The 25,309-nt window shown below is 37.6% G+C and overlaps 1 protein-coding gene across 2 annotated transcripts in view; it reads left to right on the plus strand.

Annotated features, from left to right (window-relative positions):
• The window catches only part of RPTOR (regulatory associated protein of MTOR complex 1), a 423,325-nt gene that overhangs the window by 331,759 nt on the left and 66,257 nt on the right, over window positions 1-25,309 (plus strand). For both annotated transcript variants that reach the window (XM_070937688.1, XM_070937689.1), the window contains exons 21-24: window positions 7,123-7,241; window positions 14,608-14,711; window positions 15,907-16,090; window positions 16,889-16,999. In XM_070937688.1, coding sequence (XP_070793789.1) covers window positions 7,123-7,241; window positions 14,608-14,711; window positions 15,907-16,090; window positions 16,889-16,999 — 518 coding nt within the window. The remainder of the gene's footprint in view (window positions 1-7,122; window positions 7,242-14,607; window positions 14,712-15,906; window positions 16,091-16,888; window positions 17,000-25,309) is intronic.

Consider the following 25,309-nt stretch of genomic DNA (forward strand, 5'->3'; position numbering starts at 1 on the left):
CAACATATTTATTTTAACCTTGATCAGATAAACCAACTTTATATTTCTTCCTTTTACTGTCAACAAGCTTGTTCTTTAATCCTTTCAAATAATCTCCTAGAATTTGATTTCTTTTCATTTTTAATTTGTTCCTTTTCACAAAGCCTTCAAAACTGTAATAAGTCTCTTTTGTAAATCTAATATAGGTAACTTATCCAGATCACTCCTTTGGTTTGTTATTTGTATATCCCTTTCAATTATTAAGATATCAGCCAGTTTATATGTATATCCAATGTATTATCTTTGTTCATATCATTCGTTTAGTTTGTCATTTTAAATCCATTGTCATATCATTCTTTATCTTATCGATAAAACATGTTCCTCTTCCCTAACATCTTTCAAGCGACAGTTACAGTTTATCTGTAATAGCAGAAATTCTTAAAATTAATTTCAAGGTCCATTGTTCACATATATTCTTCAATATGTCAATTTTACAGTATTTTTCTCCGTTTTAAAATCAGTGAGTCAAATTTAAGTGTTCTTCTCCTTTAATTGTAAGCTTTAGTCCTTTCTGTTCCCCTTAGTTTCTAACTTTCAAATTCCCATCCTATCATTTTTTAAAAAAAGAATTTAGAACAACAGAATTCTTATAATTAATTTCAAAATCTTATTTCAAATCTCTCTCTCTCTCTCTCTCTCTCTCTCTCTCTCTCATATATATATATATATATATATATTTCTTTTTCGTAGGTTTTATGTGTATTTCTCTTTAGCCAGGTTCTACCTACGTAAACCAAGATATTATGCAGCCCTAGTTCAGTGAAAACACAATTCACTAGTTTCTGGGCTTTTTTTTTCTTCTGGCAGCCAGCAGAAGGGTCTGCTGGCTGCCAGAAGAAAAAAAAAAAAAAAAAGCCCAGAAACTAGTGAATTGTGATTTCACTGAACTAGGGCTGCATAATATCTTGGTTTACGTAGGTAGAACCTGGCTAAAGAGAAATACATATATACATACATACATACATACATACATACATACATACATACATACATACATACATCTAAATCTTTAAAATTGTATTTAAAACTTCTTTGGCTAAGGACTGAAACTTGCCCAAGAGTTTCCTTTTCATTACAAAGATTCCAATAGCTAAAAAGCAGTTAAAAAGTAATTTAGAAAGTGATTAAGAAATGAGACTCAGAAAACCTTATGTCCATATAGGCTGCATTATGGTGGTAAGCTTGATTGAAATCCCTAAACTAATAAGTCAACCACAAAAATTTCAGTTTCTGCATCTACCCCCAAGGGACACCTGTCTAAAGTACAAATGGGTGATTTCACAATCTCTGTTTTTTCCAGTGAGATTTTATTGCCCAGAATTCACCGTCTGGCTTCTGATCCTGCTGCAGTGCCATCCTTGTTTATTTTATTTTATTTTATTTTATTTTGAATTTGTATACCGCCCTTCTCCCTGAGGACTCAGGGCGGTGAACAGCCAAGTAAAAACATCAAGTACAAATATTAAAATACAGTTAAAATATACATATATAAATTTGGCCCCATTAATTAAAAACAATAAACAAAACACTTAAAAACACTTAAAAAAAATTAGGCCAGCCCGGCTTGCTGGAAAAGGAAGGTTTTAAGGGCACGGCGGAAGGCACCGAGGTCTTGGATTCTCCTTATCTCTGGAGGCAATTGATTCCAGAGGGTAGGTGCCCCCACAGAGAAGGCCCTCCCCCTGGGGGTCACCAGCCTGCACTGTTTGGCTGATGGCACCCCGAGGAGGCCCTCTCTGTGGGAGCGCACGGGTCGATGGGAGATTGTCGGTGGCAGCAGGCGGTCTCGAAGATAGCTAGGCCCTATGCCATGGAGCGCTTTAAAGGTGATAACCAACACCTTGAAGCGCACCCGGAAGACCACTGGGAGCCAGTGCAGCTCGCGCAGGAGCGGTGTTACATGGGAGCGCCAGGCTGCTCCCGTCACTACCCGCGCTGCTGCATTCTGGACCAGTTGGAGCCTCCGGGTGCTCCTCAAGGGGAGCCCCATGTAGAGAGCGTTGCAGTAGTCAAGGCGAGAGGTGACGAGGGCATGAGTGACTGTGCACAGGGAATCCCGATCAAGAAAGGGCCGCAACTGGCGGATCAGGCGAACCTGACAAAAGGTCCCCCTGGTTACAGCTGTCAGATGTTCCTCCAAGGACAGCTGCCTATCCAGGAGGACTCCCAGATTGCGAGCCCTCTCTGTGGGGGCCAACGACTCGCCCCCAATAGTCAGTGATGGAGTCAACTGACTATATCGGGATGCCGGGAGCCACAGCCACTCAGTCTTGGAAGGGTTGAGCCTGAGCCTGTTCCTCCCCATCCAGATCCGCACAGCCTCCAGGCACTGGGACATCACTTCAAGGGCATCGTTGGGGTGGCCTGGGGTGGAGATGTACAGCTGGGTGTCATCAGCGTACTGGTGGTATCTCACCCCAAAGCCACGGATGATCTCGCCCAGCGGCTTCACATAAATGTTGAACAGGAGGGGCGAGAGGACCGACCCCTGAGGCACTCCACATATAAGAGGCCTTGAGGTCGACCTCTGCCCACCTGCCAACACGAACTGCGACCGGTCGGAGAGAAAGGAGGAGAACCACCGTAATACGGTGCCCCCCATCCCCAACTCTTCCAGCCGGTGCAGCATGATACCATGGTCGATGGTATCAAAAGCCGCTGAGAGGTCTAACAGGATCAGAACAGAGGAACAACCCCTGTCCCGAGCCCTCCAGAGATCATCAACCAACGCGACCAATGCCGTTTCCGTGCTGTGCCCAGGCCTGAAACCCGACTGGAACGGATCTAGATAGGATGTTTCCTCCAAGAATTGTGGAAACTGTCGCGCGACCACACTCTCAACAACCTTCGCCAGGAAGCGAAGGTTGGAGACAGGACGATAGTTGGCCAATATTGCCGGATCCAGGGACGGCTTCTTGAGGAGAGGCCTCACCACCGCTTCTTTCAAAGCGGCGGGGAAGTGACCCTCACTCAACGAAGCGTTGATAACACCCTGGAGCCAGCCTCGTGTAACCTCCCGGGAGGCCAGTACCAACCAGGAGGGACACGGGTCCAGTAGACATGTGGCCGCACTAAGTCTCCCCAAAATCCTGTCCACATCATCCGGAGTCACAGCATCAAACTCCTCCCAGGTAACATTCTCAAGACTATTCCTCGTCACCCTGCCCTGATCTACCCAGTCAGAGTCCAAATCCCCCCGGATCTGAGCGATTTTGTCATACAGGTATTGTCCGAAATCCTCCGCCCTGCCTTCCAAGGGATCCTCCCGCGCTCCCGGATGGAGCAGGGAGCGGGTTACCCTGAACAGGGCGGCCGGACGATTCCCTGATGACGCAATAGAGGCGGAAAAGTAGTTAAACTTTGCCGTCTTTATCGCCACTAGGTAGGCCTTAATATGCGACCTTACCAGTGTTCGGTCAGATTCAGCGAGACTGGCCCTCCAACCACTCTCTAGGCGTCTTTTCCGGCGTTTCATCTCCCTCAGCTCCTCGGTGAACCAAGGAGCCGCGAGGGATCGACACCGGGTCAGAGGCCGCAAAGGCACGACTCGATCCAAGGCCCCACCAGCCGCCCGATCCCAGGCAGCTACCAGGTCCTCGGCCGAGTCGTGTGCCAGATCTTCAGGAATTGGCCCAAGCTCCATCTGGAACCTATCAGGATCCATCAGGCGCCTGGGGCGGATCCATCTAATTGGGTCCGCCTCCCTGCGGCGGGGTGTAGCGGTTCGAAGGTCCAGACGAAGGAGTGAGTGATCTGACCATGACAAGGGTTTCATGTCTATATCCCCTATAATAAGACCACTCAACCACTGGCCAGAGACAAAAATCAGGTCCAGCGTGTGTCCCCCCCTGTGAGTGGGGCCATGAACTAACTGGGTCAGGTCCATGGCCGTCATGGAAGCCATGAACTCCCGAGCCATCTCTGACGTTTCACCAACGGACGGCAGATTGAAATCACCCATGACCATAAGCCTGGGTGTATCCCCTTTAAGGATGTCTAGTTTATCATGAACTCTCACTGGAAGTCCCACAGAGCTGTCATTTGAGATGCACTTTTAGTGCATATGCTTCTGCCATGTGCTTTGTCTCTGCATCCCTTTTTATCATTACAATCCCTAATGCAAAAATAGAGTTTTTCCCCCCTCCTGCTGTTAGTAGTTCTTTTCATCAGTGCACCGACTCAGTCAGTTCAAGCTTGACAAGCAGCTAATTTGGATGCATCACTCAAGGGGCTGTGAGCCATTTTTTTTTCAATGAAAATAATATATAAGGAAGAGGGAGAGCAATGAATCTAAAAATTCATAGAAATTCCTTCTGTTCTCTTCAGCTGATGAGTGAAAGAGAAATTTCAGTGGTGATTTTTTTTTTTTAAGGATCAGATTCATTAAAGTCTTGTGCAGGTATTTTTCTTTCTTCATTCTTTATTCCTCAGCCCTGAGAGAAACACGTTCACATTAACACAAAATATTGCAATATTGAAAGATTCTTTTCCTTTCCTGCTGGTCTTTCATTAACTTTCAAAGGAATCTCAAATACCTGAGATTTCCCAGCTGTGGTTATATAACTTCCTGCAAGGAAATAAAAGTAGAAGAGGCAATATGCTGATCAGGGAAAAAGGAGCTGTGGAGAATGCTCTTCCAATGGCACAAACTGCCTGATGCCTTGACAGCTGCCATCCTCTTGGCTTTCATCACTTTGCCTGTTTGTTTGTGTCTTCCTGAGTGCATATACCAAAAGCAAAGCTTTTTCAGTGACTCCAAGTCTGACACACACAAAAGACCTTCATAGATTGTGCCAAGTAGGAAAGGAGCATGAGATGCCAGCCATAATCTAAGATCTCATAAAATAACAAATGTACTCAAAAGCCCACTTTGATGTTTATTCTAATTCAAGAAATGGCACATGAATCATATGAGGTTACCCATTCCGCTTGCCCAGGTAGAAAAGCTCATTTGACATTTCTCTGTCGTGTTTTCACAATAATTTAAAATGTTTACCAAGATAAGTGGGCACCCACAGTATATTGTGTTGTCTGATTATATGGACTCCGTTCTCACATTACACAGATGAGAAACCACTGATTTCCACAGAATACCATCCTTATTTCATGAATGAGAAATCCCAATTCACAACTTTTCTGCCTAAAAAAATGAATTATGTGAAATATCATACCCAGTAGTACTTTTACAAATCTGGACATCAAAATTAGTCACTTAGTAATTATCCACAATTGTTTCAGCTTTGAAGAAAATGCGTGTTTTCTCACTATTGATACTACTGTGGACACCTGCATATCCATACAATATGCCAGATCACCAGAATTCCATTGTTTAGGCCAGTGGCCATATAAATGTGTTAAATAAATAAATTGAATGAGCAATCTTTGATAAAGAGAAGCCAAAAATAAGTTTTTTGCAGGGGAGGGAAGGATAATTCTGGGACAGCGAAAATTAAAAATATTCACTATCTAAACATCTGAACAATTATTTATCAAAAAAATAGCATAATATTTAATGCCTCCAATTCCACTCACCATACCAAGTCATATATCATGGTTACATATTGCCTGTTGATCCAGTGGCTCTGTTACTGTTAAATCATATTGTAAATGGCCACTGTAATAAGATTTCCTTTCTGACTATTTGCAATTTATCTTTCCCCAGGTACTTAAATATTTGTAGTTTAGGATTACATTTAATGTATCAGACACAATAGACTATCATTCACTAAAGTTTATGGCATAATAAGTGTGTTAGTTTTCAAGTTATCGCTAGATTTTAATTTCATTTACTGCGGGATTACTACAAGTTTCCCCCTGGGATTGTTAATAATGTGGCTTAGTGATAAGATCAAAATAAGAAAGTATAATTAGATTGCCTTAGTCTAAATCCATTACCTGACTACATTTGGTCAGTGCATATTCCAGACCTGGGAAAAGTTACACAAATAATTTTATGCCTGTAAAAAAAAGTTAGTTATAAGGAAAGGTGATAAATTTATTTATTATTGCTTAGGAAAAAAGAGAAAAGAAAAGCCTAGAATCATTTAAAATAAACATGTAAAAATGAGAAATAAACAAAAAATATAGGGGGAAATATTACCGATTTAAAAAAAAAATGTTATTAGATTAAGGAGAGGTGAAAAAATATATTATAAGTAGAATGTCACTTTGAAAAAATGCTTAAGAAGGAAACATAATCTTTTTGTTTATATGTTGTATAAATGTTTGTTGTGTATATGTTATGTTATGTTTTTTTTAATATTTATACTCAAAATAAAAATTTATTTAAAAAAAATTAAACATGTAAAGAAGGTGGATAGAAAATGTTTCTCCTTCTCTGTTAAAAGCAGAACTTCAAATTATCAAATGAATTTGAATGCTGGCAAATTACCTCTTCATATGGAATGCATAGTTAAATTAAAAAACACATTATCACAAGCAATGGCTTCATGGGGGAATAAAGAGGCTTTAAGTTTGAATTAGGCAAATTCATATAGAATAAGAACTTTGTTGGCTGCTATTGAAGATCACCATATTTAGGGCTTGTTTGCATGATTATCTTGGGATAAAAAAGAATAACTCTATTTCTGATCTTATTTAGATGCCCTAAAGTATAATCTAATCTGTTATTTTTCCAACAGAGGGACACATCAAAAGTAAAAAAAATATTGAAGTGGCTTTTTCAGTTTTGAGCTTCAATAATTTATACCCATCTTCAAATTCTTGATTTTCTGTGCAAACAATACTGTGGTTAACCTCTAATGGCAGTCCTAGATTTCACCATTCTGTTGAACAAGCTGTACTTATCTGGTCTGCATATATTGCAATAATATCTTTGCAGAAAGTCACCCTAAATCAAAAATAAAACAAGGTTTATTATATACTTGTGTGACTACTATAAGCCTACCTTTGTAAGTTAAGCACTTACCTCAGCTATATACATGTAACAAAGCACTTATTTTTGTTTATTTACCATTAAGTCTGATATATTGTCAACATCCTGTGATCATCATATAAAATGACAATTTGGCGACTGACATTCACTCAGACGTATTTTCTTGCTTTATTCCAATTTGTTTCCAGGGGTGTCTTTCAATAGTATTTATACCCAAATTTGGAGAGTCCTCTTACACTTGGCTGCTGATCCATACCCTGATGTTTCAGACCTGGCTATGAAAGTGCTGAACAGCATTGCTTACAAGGTAAATTTGGGTGGAGTGGAGAATTATGCTTTTGGACAGCATTTTGAGATAATTTTATCAGATAATGAATTTGTCTTATAATCTGTGATAGGAGATTTTCAATAAATTTGTTCGGTTAACTGTCAGTTTGCATTTATGCAGGTAATCTCTTGATTTACAACCCTCTTTTTAATGACTGTTGAAAGTTACAACGGCATTGGAAAAGAAACCGTGATTTATGGCCTGTTCTCACACTTATAAGCATCCCCACAGTCATGTGTTCAAACTTTAGGTGCTTGGCAATTGCAGCATCCTGGGGTTCTGAGGTTGTCATTTGCAACCTTTCTAAGGAGCTTCCAACAAGCAAGTCAATGGGGGAAACCAGATTTACTTAACAACCACATGATTCACTTAACAACTGTAGTGATTCACTTAACAACCATGGCAATAAAAATTCATAAAATGGGGAATTACTCACTTAACAATTGCTAGGCTTAGCAGTATAAATTTTGGGCTCAATTGTGGTCATAAATAGAGGACTATCTGAATCCTGTCTTCAACATAGAGTCATGGGCTAAATAATTGCACTTAAACTGAAAAAGAAGTTTTATTCTCTTCAAAAAGTTAGCAATCTAAATTGGCTAGAGGGCACCAGGGGAGAAAGAAAAATAATAAAATTATACAATAATATCCATATTATAATATGTTTAAAATACGTTTTGGTTTTATATCCTCCTCCTGTTCCTCGGGGCTGTTACCTTCCCCCAAACCAGGGGTGAAATCCAGCAGGTTCTGACAGGTTCTGGAGAACCGGTAGCGGACATTTTGAGCAGTTCAGAGAACCGGCAAATACTACCTCTGGCTGGCCCCAGAGTGGGATGGGAATGGAGATTTTGCAATACCTCTCGCCTTGACTACTGCAACGCTCTCTACATGGGGCTCCCCTTGAAGAGCACCCGGAGGCTCCAACTGGTCCAGAATGCAGCAGCGCGGGTAGTGATGGGAGCAGCATGGCGCTCCCATGTAACACCGCTCCTGCGCGAGCTGCACTGGCTCCCAGTGGTCTTCCGGGTGCGCTTCAAGGTGCTGGTTATCACCTTTAAAGCGCTCCATGGCATCGGGCCTAGCTATCTTCGAGACCGCCTGCTGCTACCAACGACCTCTCATTGTCCCGTGCGCTCCCACAGAGAGGGCCTCCTCAGGGTGCCATCAGCCAATCAATGCAGGCTGGTGACCCCCAGGGGGAGGGCCTTCTCTGTGGGGGCACCTACCCTCTGGAATCAGTTGCCCCCAGAGATAAGGAGAATCCAAAACCTTAGCGCCTTCCGCCGTGCCCTTAAAACCCACTTTTTCCAGCAAGCCGGGCTGGCTTAAGAAGAAATTTTAAATGTTTTAATTGGTTTGTATTTTTAATTTTGGGCCAAATTTATATATATTTTAATTGTTTTTAATATTTGTATTTCATGTTTTTTAATTCTGGCTGTACACCGCCCTGAGTCCTCAGGGAGAAGGGCGGTATATAAATTTAAAATAAAATAAATAAAATAAATATCCTTCCCCCAGGAGTGGGGAGGGAATGGGGATTTTTCAGGATCCTTCCCCTGGAGTTGGGTGGGAATGGAGATTTTGCAGTATCCTTCCCCTGCCATGCCCACTAAGCCACACGACTCCCACCAAGCCATGCCCACAGAACCAGTAGTAAAAAAATTTGGATTTCACCACTGCCCCAAATACACAGAGTAAGTAACTATCCACCCTAGATCACCCCACTAACCTTATAATCCTTGAAGATCATTAAAAATTTTTGATGGGAATCATGCACCAGATAAGATTGAGAGACCATATTCCTGAAGGAAACTAGCTTTTAAGCCCTATATTTATGCTTTCATTGGTACCTTATTTTTCTGGAACTCAACGTTTTTAGCTAAATAAATAACCTTGCTCCCTCTTTTCATAAGGACAGTTCATAGAAGTTATATAGGCATTTTAATAGTGATGCTGTATGCCTGTCAAATGTTTGACAGCTCAAGATTTGGTGGCCTTGAAATTGGCAGACTGATGCAGGAAAGAGTAACCACAAAATCTGAGATTTGGCGAATAGCAGTAGAATAAGCTACTTTATGGCCAAGGATTTCAACAGCCTCTAATTATTCAGTTGCTACTCACTTTCTCTGTTTCCTTTTCTTTGGGCTTTTATATCATTATGTTGGATAAATAAATTGTGAAGTTTTACATGTGGCATACTTATTCAGAGTCTTTTACCCTGTTGATAATTGATGTTTTATGCCAGTATAAGAATTTCTGGACCCTATCCAGAATGCATTATGCATTTTCCTAGCTTTATAAAGAAGATAATAGAAAAAAATGGTACAGTATAGCTTAGCTGAAAGGGGGAAACTGTAGAAAGCTAAGCATTTGATGAATATCTGAATGTTATCCTATATAAAAAAAAGTATTTGAACAACTGTGTCCCATAAATTAATGTTGAAGAAATATGGAAGTCACAATTGCTGTGTGATGGTTATTAGCACCACTGAGCAAACAAGCCATCAGTCTGTTTTAGCAAAGGAGGTTTTTTTTGGAAAGGATTTATTTTGTTATTCGCCCTAAGTGGATCTTAGAAGAATGACTGAGTTGTGTTTCTAAAATGTAAAAAATGGGGAAACACTCATAATATTTTAGAGCTTTTAGATAAGATTTAAAGTATGCGATCATCAATGTTTTGTGTAATTTGGGGTTTCTTGTAAGTGTTTCTTCATTTTGTAATTGGCAGCAGACTATCATAAAATGTCTGAAAATTATGTGAAAATACTACCATCTTCTGCTTAGATGTTATTAGAGTGTTTCTCTGAACTGTCATTGTTGTGTGCATAACTGAAGTGCTAAATTGACAGTGGATTTAATATTTAAATCCAGTTTTGTAGAGAAGAAACCGAAAAGAATATAATAAAGAAAATGTATAAAAATGTGACTTCCAGCCTTCATTACAAGTATAAACAAATTTAGTAACTTACTGTCTCTTAAATGTTACATTTATCTCTTCATCTATATCCTATCTCTTATCTATAAACAAATCCATAAAACATCAACTTTTTAGTCTTGGTGTCAATAGAAAATGTAGTCAGAGGTAACAACATATCTTATTTTAACCATGAACAAATACATCAACTTCAAATTCCTTCCTTTTCCTTCCAACAGCCCTAATCTTTAGTTCAGTGTCATAGGATGTGATCTCTTTTAATTTTTTCTTTGTCCCATTGCACAGAGTTCTTCAAGGCTTTAACAAGCCTCTTTAGTAAATCAAACAGAAACAAAAATTCCAGGTCACTCTCTTGGTTTGTCATTTTTATTTCCTTTTAAATGTTAAAGTCTCCACCAGTTTGTTTTCTAGATCTAGTGAAACATCCTTTTCTAAATCATTATCTTGGTCTGTCAGCTGTGAATTCTGTTTTGATACCATCTCTATTTTTCTGCTTTTGTTGTTTCTTCAATAACATCTTTTCTTCAGTAACATCTTTCGTTTATCCATAGAAACAGACATCATTACTGGCACTGTTGATATTGTGGCTACTATTTTCTGATTCCATTCTTCAAAAGTCAATCAGAATAGAGCTGGAAGGGACCTTGGAGATTTTCTAGGCCAACCTCCTGCTCAAGCAGGAGACCCTATACCACTGATGAGCCGCGGTGGCACTGCAGTATTGCAGGCTACTTCTGCTGATCAGTGGCTGCCAGCAGTTTGGCAGATCGAATCTCACCAGGCTCAAGGTTGACTCAGCCTTCCATCCTTCCGAGGTTGGTAAAATGAGGACCCAGATTGTTGGGGGTAATATGCTGACTTTATAAACCACCTAGAGAAGGCTGTAAAGCACTGTGAAGTGGTATATAAGTCTAAGTGCTATTGCTATTTCAGATAGGTAGTTGTCCAGTCTTTTCTTAAAAACCTGCGGTGACAAAGCACCTACAATTTCTGAAGGCAAGCTGTTCCACTGGTGAATTGTCCTCACTGATATGAAGTTTCTCCTTAATTCCATGTTGCTTCTCTTCTTGATTAGTTTCCATCCATTGTTTCTTGTCTTGCCTTCTGGTGGTTTGGAAAATAAATTGACCCCCTCTTCTTTGTGGCAGCCACTCAAACTCTGGAATACTGCTATCATGTCACCCCTAGACTGGCCATGCCCAATTCCTGTAACCGTTCTTCATATATTTTTGTCTCCAGGCTCTTAATCATCTTAGTTGCTCTTCTTTGCACTTTTTTCAAAGTCTCAACATCATTTTTTTGTAATGTAGTAACCAAAACTGGATACAGTATTCTAGGTGTGGTCATAGTAAGGATTTATAAAGTGGTACTAATACTTCATATGATTTTGATTCTATGCCTCTGTTTATACAATCAAGGATTGTATTAGCTTTTTTGGCTGCTGCCACACACTGCTGGCTCACATTTAAGTGATCATTCACTAGGACTCCAAGAACCCTCTCATAGTTACTATTTTTGAGCCAGGGAGAGTGATCTCTTACCCTATCCTTATCTGAACATCAAAGAACCAATATACTCATTGGTCCCTTTGTCACAGTCATCAACTTCATGTTTTGTGTATGAAAAGCTGAATGCACTTAGAGACACATACACCCCTACATACATCCCTACATATCAAAGATATGTTGATGGATGGATGGACAGAGAGATAGAATATACATTAATATAGTATGTATATTATAATACTGGTTGAGAAAATTCAAAGTGTAAAGGAACAAAGCTGGTAATGGGTAGATTTATTAAAATCAGAATAAATCTTTGTGTTTCTAGCACAAGGTACCTATTAGTGAGATCTAGTTACACTCACAGAGAATTCAGTGAGAGCCAAGAGATCTAGTTGCATCCAGATTTAAAAGCAAAATATTTTATTCATTCGGGTTCATTATATAGATTACATAGAAGTATTGTATTTGTAGCTGCTATTTCAAAGTTTATATTATCCACATAGCTTATTTTAACTTCTTGTTGCATATGTATAGCCTTTAGCATATTTTGATTTAATATTGTCTTTTAGCCCAAACTTTTTATCTTTATGTACTTTTCTTAACTATCCTGACATTAGTTTTGGATATTCTCTTGTGCTGGTTAATAGCCGCAACAAGGTTAAGTAAGTACATAGAAGAAGGTTGCAGTATTACAAATTATATCCTTAATGGAGCCAGATAGTAGAAAGCTGCCAGAGAGAAATTTCTATCATGCTGGAATGCAGATGTTTGTCAGAAAGTATCAGGAAACTAACCCTTCATTTTTCTTTCCCTTCATGAATATACATGAGCTGGGAATTAACCCCTTTTTGTCACAATGATAACGGTTGGTGGTGATCCAACCGCTATCACCATTTCAAGGATTTGAGGGAAACTAAATGCATCAGCTTCAAACTAGTATATTTTCCTCCCTTATAACTCTATTCTTGCTGCATGTTAAGGGATCATGGGACGGTATAGATTCAGATGACCAAGAACCCATCTAGAATGCCTACTTTGTATCAGGGCCATAATTAGAGATTGGATGGCAGAACAAGAACTGATGGGGTTACTGTCAATGGGGAGTTTAAAGAGATAAATTTCCTTTTCCCATTGATTTTACAAATGTAGATTTGCTAAATTTATCCATCTGCTAGATTGTGGTCTACATAAGTTAATATAGCTACAGTCTTTCACAACTCAAAGGGAGTAGAGGAAGTAGCTAACTCTAGTATAATTTGTAGTTATTTAAAAATGAGCTGACATTCTAAGCTGTTTAAAACAATTAGCGGGGGAAGAAACTTTTTTTTCCCCAGCCCATAGAAGATAATCAAATTATATTACGTTTTATGATTGAATGTATGGTCTTAACGAAAGAAAGCTGATTAAGAAAAAAAATGTAATAAATAAACCTAGAATTTGTTTCCAAGCAATTCCACAATTGGCTTTTCAGCAGACAAATTCAGCTTGACCTCCAGATATAATTTATGCAAGCTGTAGCTTTTCTTACTACTTTAGTTAAAGCTAGTACTGTATTACTGCAAATTCACAAATTATTCATCCTCTCAAGGCCATAGCGTACTTAGAGTGGGGGGAGAGGCAGCTCTTTCTTTCTTTCTTGATGGCATAGTACTTTTAAAAAAAAAAAAATCATCTAGTGGGTTGGAGATGTCAAAAGAAACAAGCCATTTTCAAGGCCCATGCAGCCAGGTGAGTGCTTGAGTAGAAATAATAAGTGCTCTGTTCCATAAGTGCTGGGTATCCTCAGCAGCAGTGGGTGTAAAGAGCAAATGCAGATACTCTTGGAACATTGTCTCCTGTTTATGCTATTTATTTCTGCAGGTTCCCAAATGTCCTGTTGATTACTTTTTACACCTTTTTTAATACAACTGCTGAGATCTTAATAGCCATCAACAGTCTCTTTTGATTTGATGGATTCCTATAAGTGAAGGTTTCTCCTTCATTAGAAACTTCACAGCTGTACGCCTTCTCTTTCTATTCCTTCTCTCTTTGCCCAGAATCTCAAGAAATGGCAAATGAGAGTTATCCTTATATCTTTGGGGAACTGTAGGAAGTGTTATATTTATTTTGTTGCTCCATTTTATTTATTGCATCAGAAGCTAATGTAACACACCAACCGAGCATCTCAAGAGAAGTTCAAGTAAAGGACCCTGGTTTTGAATCATAAAATAATGTTTCACCCCGAGCACGCTGGGAATGTTTGATCCTATGGGCCTTGACAGATTATTCTATTGTTAAAGCATTATTTACTCTACTTCATCTGTTGTGAATTATTCCTCCTTCTGGAAAAAGTTGATACGGAAGAAAAGTTCTTGGGTTTAGGGCAACAGGGTCAGGTTTTGACATTTTTGTCATACTTTATTAAGTTTAGTCTTAAAGTGATTTCAGTCTTACCTTAAAAATTGTCTCAAGCTTTTACTGCAAATATTAATTCTTTTAAAGACCCCGTAATCCCTTGCGGGGTGGAGTCTCGGGCAATTGAATGGAGTTGATGAAGTGTTTACTGGCCAGATGCCCTTCCTGTCACCAATGCGGAGATTGTTTTAGCAGATATATTCTCATTGTGCCCAGAGAGAGAAATATCTGCCTCTACCTAGGATCATACTCACAGCCTCCTGATTGTGAGGCAAGAGCTCCACCTCTAGGCCATCATACCACTCATGGTATAGAGGCTAATGAACCTACCATATTAAAGATGGGTAGGTGTATGAGCTAGAGTCTTCTTTGATGGGCATGCAGTAGTATAACAATACTATTGTAGAGCTGGAGAGTGACTCTACTTCCCTTTATTTCCAAATGTGAAAACCATACCAAGTAGAGGTTGGCATCTGTTTCTCTCACTTGTTAATTTTTTGTTTCCTAGGCAACTGTAAATGCCCGCCCCCAGCGCATCCTTGACACATCCTCTGTCACGCATTCTGCCCCAGCCAGTCCTACTAACAAAGGCATGCACATACATCAAGTAGGGTAAGTTGCCTATATGTTTGATCCTGTGCCATATCCTAATTAAAAAGGTGTGTGTTGTACAGATACTATTCTTTGTGCAACTTATTTGAAACCACTTGTCTATTTACGAGATTTTTTTTTCTGTGAGAGCCTTTAAGCATACTTTTTCTTTCCCTATCTAATGTCCCTCTAATGTAGCATTTGCAATGAAGACCGCAACACCTCAAGTGTCCTTCTGAATTAACTCTGATTCATTCCCCATTAGTACTAAAGCTTTTAGTCAAAGGAAGCATAAACAACACTGTTCATGACTCAGTTTAAGAGTCAGGATGGAAAGAAATTGATCTTTGTGCCAGAAAGATCTTTATCATATAATATAAAAACAGTGACAGATACATTGGGAGCCACTTGTATTATGCACTGAACTTTCAGGCTTTATAGAATACATTTCCCCCCCAGAAGATAGATTCATTCCTGTGCTGGGGAAAAAATTAAGAGACTTTGTTGCTCTAAACATCATACTGAGATCTAGAAAAACACCTATTTGGATATATTTTTCCTCCTACAATTTTATTGGGGCAAAGAGCAGTGAGAGAGGAGGGCAAAGGCTAGGGGAGGGAGTATAGCTTAAAAATACTACCTAGAAACATTACCTAGAAAAAAATAAGGTTAATATGGTACTAGGCTAGAAACCAGGAAACAGTGAGTTCTAGTTCCACAAAACCTAGGCACAAAACTGACTTGGTGTCACTCTCTCTCAGCCGTAGAAAGCAACCAGTAGCAATTCACTTCTGAAATCTTGCCAAGAAAATTCTAGGAACTAGTCTAGGGAATTGCCTGGAGACAAAAACTGGCTCAAAGGTGCCCAGACACAAATACAAACACACCAGTGATGGGTTGCTACTGGTTTGCCCCTGTTCAGGCGAACAGTAGCAGGGGCGGGAGGCTCCACCCACCCGCCCAGATGTCATCAAATATGCTCTGTGCACGCACAGAAGTGGTGTGTGCGCGCACGAGCGAACCAGTAGCAAAAGTAAGTGAAATCCACCACTGAAACACATCCACAAGAATAAACAAAGTGGCAAGTAGAGGAAAGGGTTTGAGCAGGAGTTGCTAAAGAAAAATCAACTATACTACAGATTAAATTTTTGCCTTAGGAAAAATTATTAATGCAATCCTCATATTTTTTCTCTTTATTTTCATTTTCCATTATTAGAGGGTCACCACCAACTGCCAGTACCAGCAGCTCTAGTTTGACCAATGATGTGACAAAGCAGCCTGTCAATCGGGACATTTCATCCGTAAGACCTGCAAATGTTGGCAACATGGGAGTGCAGTACACTCCCCACTCCCACCAGTTTCCCAGGACAAGGAAAATGTTTGACAAAGGCCCAGATCAGGTGAGAAGGTCATCCTTGCAGCAATTTTTTCAACATGTACCTGAGTAGTATTTCTATTCCTCAGTTAGGGTTTTGTTCCCCCTGTTTTATTTCTTCCTGCATTTTTCATTAATCTATCTATTAGTTTTAGATTTCTGTAAACTTACACTAATGTTTTATAACCAAGAACTTTTTCACATGCAATAATTTTACCATGAACTGTTGAAAAGTGTGAATTGGTGTTATTGGAGTCTTCCTATATTATGCAGCATAAAGAGAAGCACCTTAAATTTTTACAATTAACATGTTGACCATCAAAGTGATTTTTTTTCTTTATTCTTTTCATCCAAGGAATAGGAGAATTCTGAATTTCTCAATTGGCACTGATAGGAGTTGCACATATAACAAATTCTTTTTTTAATATATAACAGTATGGAAGGCATTGTGTTTATGGAGATTCTCAATCATCCAGGTCAAGGTTGTTCCAAAGGTGTTTTTTTCCAAAAGGCAACTGGACTTTCTTGGGGTTTTTTTCTTTGAAAACGTTTCACTTCTCATCCAAGAAGCTTCTTCAGTTCCAGAGAAGTTTCTTGCACGAGAAGCTAAATATTTTCAAAGAAAAAAACAGTTGCCTTTTGGAAAAATCATCTTTGGGATGATATGAAAGTCACAAATTCTATCTGAAACCATATCTGGCAATCGTTGTTTATCATGAACAGTATTTTTATTAGTATGGCAACTAATGATACATTGAATTTCTCTGAGAAAGAGGGCGTGTAGATTCTGTAACTAAAGCACATATATTTTTCTCCTTAATAGATAACTGATGATACTGATGATACTGTGGGTCCCAAAAATTTCATGTCAGCAGCAATGCAGACAGGGTTTTGTGATTGGAGTGCTAAGTATTTTGCCCAGCCGGTAATGAAGGTACAGTCAAATTTTCTTTTTATGAATCTTTAAAAAAGTAAAACCATACAAATGCGCAATCCATAAAAAACCCAATTTGCAAACAAATACACATTTACATCCACACACACAATTATTTATAGAGCACCCATTTTTGAGAGAGCCCAAGACTGTTTATAATGCAATGAAAACAAATCAAAGTAACCAACTTAAGGCAGCTCAAGCATGATCATCACCTAGATAACCAGCTGAATAAAACGGTGTTTATAGCCTTCTTGAAGACCTGGGAGTTGGGAACATTCCTTCTCTTGGAGAGTAGGATGTTTCAAAGGGTATAGACAGCCACTGGGAAGCCACATTGTTGGATCCCCACCTCTTCACCTCCTCTGTCATTGGAACCTTCCACCTTCCTTTCTTCAGAGACAGCAAGCTAAAGATCAACCAAATCTGGGCAGGGTAGACGGTCTTAATGTTTAGGGACTAAGCCATTTGGACTTTAAAGATGGCAACCATCATTCTGTATAGGACTTGGAAGCAAACCAATTAGTAATGCAGTAACCTCAATGTAGGTTTTATATTATTCAGTCTGCTCATTCTGGTTAACAGACAGTTGCAATATTTGAACCAATAGAAGCATCTGAAGAAATATTTCAGCGGAGATTAAGTTTAGGGTTAGGGTTAGGCTTCTTTGAAGTCCATGCTAAAAATGAGCATTATAAAAATCAAGTTCAAATTTTATAGATAGTGCTATTTTTTTCTTCATACTGCTGTTACCATTTTGGCTTGGAACCATTTCTCAGAAAAATATTTAGGTGGGCAAGTCTCTTTTAAAATTTGATGTGATCAGGTAATCCAAATTTTTATGGATAATGGTAGTTTTTGGTTCATAAGAGTCATAAGAGGATTTTTTCATGAAAATCTTTAGAGGGGTATTGCAGTAAGCTTAGAATTTTACTTTCTTGAAGCCTCTGGTAAAATCTAATATGAGAGTCTCAGGTTGAATTTCAATGGATACTGATGACCTTTGCTTCATATTAGACTTATAATTTTGATTTTATTTGATGTTAGGGATAGTATTTAACAAAAACTAATAAAGTTTATCGAAGAATAAATACTGTTAGGATTTAGTCAGTCAGTGCTTAGGAAAACTATGGATACTAAGAATTTAGAGAGTAAAGAACAATTAAAAGAGGTAGCAAAAGTACTGTTTTTTCAGGCAAATAAAAAAATGAATGAAAAGAAAGTCATAAATGCTGTGAGAGGGCTGAAAAATAGTAAAGTTGCAGGTGTAGAGGTAAAAATGTCAAAATATGGAAATGCTTTGCTTATGGGGTATCTGTGCAACTTGTTTAAGTGTAAAGACTGCCTGATGATTGCAAGAATGCTGTTATTTCTCCCCTGTACAATAGGGTGACATATATTTGGAAAGGTGCATGACAGAATTCTGATTGGAAAGATGAGAGAAGTGACAATGAGCAAAATAGGGGAAGCGCAATGCAGTTTTATGCTGGGCAGAGGGTGTAAGGAACAGATTTCTGCTCTTTAGCAAGTCATTGAAAAATTTATGAGTTTGGGAAAGTGAATAGGCTTGAATTATGGAACGTTTTGCATGAGTATGGAGTTGAAGATGGTTGCTGAATGCAATAAGAGTGATATACGATGGAAGTGAAACATGCATGATAATAAATGGAATGCTTGGTGAATGATTCAGCATTGAACAGGGAATAAGTCAAGAATGTAAGGTATCTACTTAATTGTTTAATGTTTGTAGGGGTAAATATATGGAGTGCTTGATGTATGCTTGCAGACATGTCTTGGTTAGGGACATAAATGCATATATACTTTTATATGCAAATGATCCTGTGTTTTTGGGTGAGAATTCAAATTGTTTGCAGCAAATGTTAGATAGATTATATGAGGCATAAAAGAGCATAGAAATGAAAATGAAGGCATCAAAGATCCTGTTGAGTTTGACAGGAAAAATTAAGTGAACATTTGCAAGTTATATGTAAATGACAAAAAATAGGGGAAGTAGGCGAATTTGTGTGCCTTTGTGGACTATTTAATAAATGTGAGAAAAAATAGCTTGATACATTTTAGGGCACGCATATACTATCACAGATATAATGGGTACTATGTAGTCTGTTATATGAAATGGATACTTAAAAGAAGCAAAAATGATTATGTGTAAAAGCATGCTTTTGTCCACTATGGAACTATATGAGAAGAAACACAAATATAAATTGATTACAATGGGAATGGCATAATTAAGAAGTTTATGTGGTACAACCATGAGAGTTGAGAACAACAATGGGAGATCACTAAAGAGAGATCCAATCTAAAACTAAGGAGAAATTTCCTGACAGTGAGAACAACTAATCAGTGAAATGATTGTCTTCTGGAAGTTGTGGGTGCTGCTCCATCATTGGAGGTTTTCAAGATAAGACTAGACAGCCCTTTGTCCAGAATGGTATAGAATCTCCTGCCATGGGCAGGGGGTTGGACTAGAAGACCTCCAACGTTCCTTCCAACCTTATCATTCTATGTTCTATAAATGTAAGGCTACATGCAAAAATAAGTAACCACTACAAAATAACTATACAATGAGATAGTCTTTCATATAAAAAGATTTCGGTAAGGATTGAATTACAAAATAATATATAAAGAAATAGTGGGAAGAACAAGGGAAAGGAGAAACTCATGATTGGATGGGGCTTATGAGATCCTGCAATGTTTAAATAAACATAGTATAGACTATGGTCTATAGCAAGATGGTTTACCAACATAGAAAAGAATGGGGAATTCTAGAGTATGGTGTTGAGTCAACAATGTTTTTATTTTTATAATGTTTTAAGCCAAATAATATTTTTAAATCTCAAATCCTTAAAAAGTTTCCTTACTTACCTTACTGCCTTATTTCTTCTTCTGTATAATGCATAATATTGCATATCTCAGAATATATATATTCTGATAATATATGTCTGATAAAGCCTAGAAACTAGTGAATGAGATTTCACTGAACTATGGCTGTAGAAACATTTGATTTACGTAGGAAAAACCTGGCTGAGAGAAAAATACACATAAAGACCTACGAAAAGAGAATAAAATAAATATTTGACGGTTACAGGGAGGAGTCATGAGATGAGGGTGTGGCTAACTGAAGAAGACAAACTAGTCAGAAATAGATCTATCTTAGTCTCCCTTAAGTCTCACAACAGACAGCAAAACGCTGCTTTGATGTCTGATAAAGCCTAGAAACTAGAGAGAGAGATTTCCGGGTATAAACCCTGTAAAGAAAATGTTCATTTATATGTAGAAAGCAAATGCCACTTCTAGCTAATTCAAACTTACTGTTTAAATCTTGTGTTCTGATATTATAACTTCTGTAGGGATGTTTAGAAATAATTTTGTATTACCTCTACTGTTTCAATATCCAGAAAGAATGGAGAAGTATTATGGGAACATCCTTTTCCCAAATATGAAAGTATCGTTCATATGGCAGCTAAATTTTGCATTGCCAAAGAAACAGGGCAACGGTTGATGCAGGTGTGAACATTGCTGTTTCTCCTTTTCAGTTAGGATTTTGTGTAATATGTTGACTGAAAGTTTTTTTACTATACATAGGCAAACAAAATTTACTGCAAAGCATATTCATCAGAGAGGCGCAACAAAACCATGCTCTGGGATGTAAATGTACCTATATAATAACCTTGTTTACCGTAATTACGTCTTTTAAAAAATATACGGTGAATTACTTCTGCAGATGGAAGCTGTAGTTGAACAGCCAGAACTGTCACTAGCTGGGCAGAAAGCAAATCAAAGTCCAGTTATAATTCCCTAGATGATAGGCAGTAAATTGGCAATAGTTTCCGGCCCCCAAATTCCAACAATAGGCATAACTAGAAGATTCTTGTCACACTAAATTGAATTGCTGAAAGAAAACCCTTGAGGGAAATCCGAGAATAGATTTTTGAGTGAATTGTACTCATAAGAGGTTCATGAGCTGAGCTCAGAGTCTTTGTGCTTTATGGATAGATCCTTCCTGACTGAGCTGTATTTGTTTGGTGGATTCATAGTTTGGATAGAAACCCATTTGGATCTAACGGGACTGATCTCTTCTCCAACCTGCTATCTTTGTTAACATATTTGCTGCATGGCTGTGGGAGCAGTTTTCCCCAATGCTATCTAATGAGGAAGCACTATTTGGGGGAGATTTATAGAATGAATAAAATCTCTTGATAAAGAGCCCAAGCTATTGCCTGCAAGTCCTCCAATGTGCTGTGTTTAGATTTTTAAACGTGTGTTTTCCAATCAGACAGATTCCTTGCATTACTGTTATTTTGCCTGTTTCCAGCAGTAAAAACACATACAATAGTAACCTGTCTCACTGGAGTATGAATAAGAGATGAGTTGTATCCCAAACAATGCTATGTAAATTATGTATAATAATGAAACCAAAATTATCACAATGGTTTGGGAAAGATGGTTTCTAAGCAGCTGGCTGCACATTTTGTGCAAACAGCTGTATTTTCTATATCTTTGCTAATTACTACAGAGAATTCTGTTCAAAGAAAATCCTGCTCCCTCCTCTCTCATCTTGCTTTAGTGTAAGGATTTTAAACAAATACAGTCCAGTTTTTAGTTTATATGCTATGAATTTGTTTGTTGTGAAAAGCTGTAATATGTAAGCTCCTAGTTTGTTGTTTATTTAAACCATATTCTTATGCTACCTGAGAATGTTGCGGTAATTAACATTCTTCCTCTTTGTTGTCTCAGAAGAACTTCAGAACAAATATCTAAAATGCTTGACATTACATGAAAATATATCATAATGAATGGAACCCTGGCAGAATGAAGAGAATCCATGGGATTCTATGATCCCTATACAAAACATCGTAGAAAGAAAAGACATATTGAGAATAGAACAACTTTGTCACCTTAGATATTGACAAAAATTAAATTGTGGTAGATAATAATACTAGGCCTAAGGCATAATTTAATTCTAGCAAAATATTATTATCCGATTAGCAAAAGTCCGATCTTCATATGAGAAAATTATCTAGGAGTTTCAGTCATGTTTAATGAAGCATTATAATAATAGTTGACTCAGATTATACATATATTGACAGTCATGTTGTGCTCACAAGTAAAGTTTTCGTAATAATGCCATGGTTATGCAATTAATATTAAGAAGTATATCCTGGTAGCCCGAATAGGACCAGAAGTGTAATTTTATTCTTTTTTTTAATTAAAAATTTATAAACTTTATTAAAACGGATATAAAACACATAAAACACATACGACAATACATATACAATAAACAATTATAAATAATCAATCATTTGAAGCGTTTGTTTCGTAATGGTCTTTCAAGTAATACAGTTATACTTATTCCCTTAAATCTTGACTTAATAATTTCTTAGTGCCTTTTTTCCCTCTTTTCTCTTCTATTTTCTAAGACTTCTGCTTTAATAATCTGTATATTATATTTTTCTCTCTGTAATTTTATTCGCCCATAAGGAAGTAATTTGTGCACACTTGGACTTCTATTCTATCTAACTTCTAGTTATATTTCTTCCATAGTAGCCCTACACCATTGATACCATTTATTCCAGACTTTGTAAAATTCAGTGTCTTCTTTTTCCTTAGCTCTTTTGTCAGCCTATCCATTTCTGCACATTGTGTGATTTTTGTCTATTATTTCTTCTTCCGTTGGGGTTTTTTCTAGTTTCCAATTTTTGGCATATGTTATCCTTGCTGCAGTTAAAATATGTATATTTTATTTCTTTGGGATAGGATTTTGTAAAGATTCCTAACAGAAAGGTTTCGGGTTTCTTATCTATTTGTAGTTTGGTGATTTGTTCTAGCCATTTCTTGATATTGGACCAAAATTTCTTAGCCGCCGGGCATGTCCACCATAGATGGTAAAAAGTGCCTTGTGGATTCTTACACTTCCAACACACTGAACTATTTTTCGGGTTTATTTTGGCCAATCTTGTAGGTGACATACGCCACCTGTAAAACATCTTTAGCTGGTTCTCCTTGTATGCCACCGCCAATGTTGTTTTTGTATTCATTTGCCAGAATTCTTCCCATCTTTCCAATTCTATTGAGTATTTAAAGTTTTGCATCCATTTGATCATTGTATTTTTAATTATTTCCTTCTCCATCTTGTATCTCAACAAAAATTTGTAAATTTTACTAATCAATTTCTCTCCCGAATCTAATATAATTTTATCTAGTTCTTGTTTTTCTTTACATATTTCATACGTTTTTATATATTCCTTATGTTTTGCTTGTATCTGTGAGAAGGTCCACCAATCGATTTCCCTATTTAATTCTGTATCCAATTGTTGTTTGCGTTTCAATTTTCCTTGATGATCAATTAAGTCTTTATATCTAATTATATTTTTGGTTTCTGTTAGGTTTGGATGTTTTAGTGCTTCTGAGGGTGAAAACCAAATCGGGATTTTTGTATAATGTTTTTTAATTTTTAACCAAGTTAATAATAGAGCATTTCTAAGTGTATGCCTTTTAAAATAAGTGTGTGACTTATACTTTCCATCCCATATAAAGGAATGCCAGCCCGTTTGTAAGTCATGGCCTTCAATAGTTAATAGTCTGCTGTTAATCAACTCCATCCAATCTTTAACCCATACTAGTCTTGCCGCTTGGTAATAGAGTTCCCAATCCGGGAGTGCTGTTCCTCCTCTTTCCTTGGAGTCCTGGAGTAATTTTAATTTTATTCGTGGACGTTTTCCCTGCCATATAAATTTAGAAATAATCTTGTTTAGGCTCACAAAGAAATTTTTTTCTAATTTAATTGGTGCAACCTGGAACAAATACAATAATTTTGGTAGTGTATTCATTTTGATAGTAGAGATTCTTCCCATAAATGAGATTTGTAGGTTTTTCCAATTGTCCAGGTCTTTTTTTATCTGTGTTATTAGTTTATCATAATTATTTTCTTTTATAGAGGAAGTTCTTGGTGACAACCATATGCCTAAATATTTAATTTTATTAGTCACTTGAATCTGTGTACTATTCTCCAGATCTATCTCCTGTGTTTTCGTCAGATTTTTAACTAGTAATTTTGATTTATTTCTATTTATCTTTAAACTAGCCACCTCTCCATAATCTTCTATTTTCTTAAGGAGTTTTGATACTACTTCTAGAGGTTCTTCTGCTATAAGTACAAGATCGTCAGCAAAAGCCTGGGTCTTGTATTCTTCTTGTCTCACTTTTAATCCTTTGATTTCTTGGTCCTCCCCAATTTTTTTTAACAAAATCTCTAAAGATAGGATATACAGTAAAGGAGAGAGTGGGCAGCCTTGTCTGACCCCTTTTGTTATGTCAAATTTTATTCTTGATATGAATAACAAGTGGAGTGCTACGCCTAAGAGTTATAATCCTTGCTGGAGTGAAAACCAAACCATAGCACTTGTATGAAAATAAACATTTGGTATTAGATAATATTGGAAAAAAATCTCAAAATAAACTGTCTCCATGGAAATCTACAGTGTGAGTTTATGGAATATTAATATAGTTCTAGTTACACATTCCAAAATGTATATCAGGATGCAAACAAGGATCTTCTCTGCATACATGGGTTCATGTAATGAGATTTTCTCTTCTCTCCTCTCTTGCGTCTCCTCTCCTTCCAAAATCTGTTCAAATATCCACCCATGATAGGGTTAGAGAGACAAAATGGCTTAGAGAATGCTGATGAGGGAGATGAGGGAATTTGTTGGAGAAACCTGATCAATAGCTCTGTAGAATGGGTGTGCCATATTTTTCTGATGCATAGAGTAATTTTTACTGATTATGTTGCAACAGGTGATAAGATAATATAAGAAATCTGTTAGGGTTATTTATTTATTTCATACATTTATATGGCTGTCTATTTCATATACAGGTAGTCATTGTATAGTGACCACAAGTGATACTGGCAACTCCATATTTAAACAAAGCATTGCTGAGTGACTGTTTGTTCAGCTGTCTTTGGCTTTCCAGATGCATACAAATGCACGGTTTGGTCATAAAAATTACTTTTTCATCATTGTCGTAACTATGAATGGTCACTAAACAAGTCAGTCACTAAGCAGAAGTTACCTGTACATGATCCTCGGTGGCTAACAGCTAAAAAAGCAGAATAAAAACATAGTAAAAAAAAAACAAGTTTAAACAGTTTAAAATCAACTAGCATAATATAAAATAACATAGCAGCTGAGAAATGCAGTTAACCCAATCAAGACCAAGAAACGGGTTGACCCATATTATCAGGGCCCCAGGCATGATTGCAAAGCCAAATTTTCGATGCCTTGCCATTTC

Source organism: Pituophis catenifer, unplaced genomic scaffold (assembly GCF_029215685.1).
Source record: "Pituophis catenifer annectens isolate HBS135680 unplaced genomic scaffold, rPitCat1.0.hap2 SCAF_2, whole genome shotgun sequence".
In the NCBI taxonomy this organism is placed as follows: Eukaryota; Metazoa; Chordata; class Lepidosauria; order Squamata; family Colubridae; genus Pituophis; species Pituophis catenifer.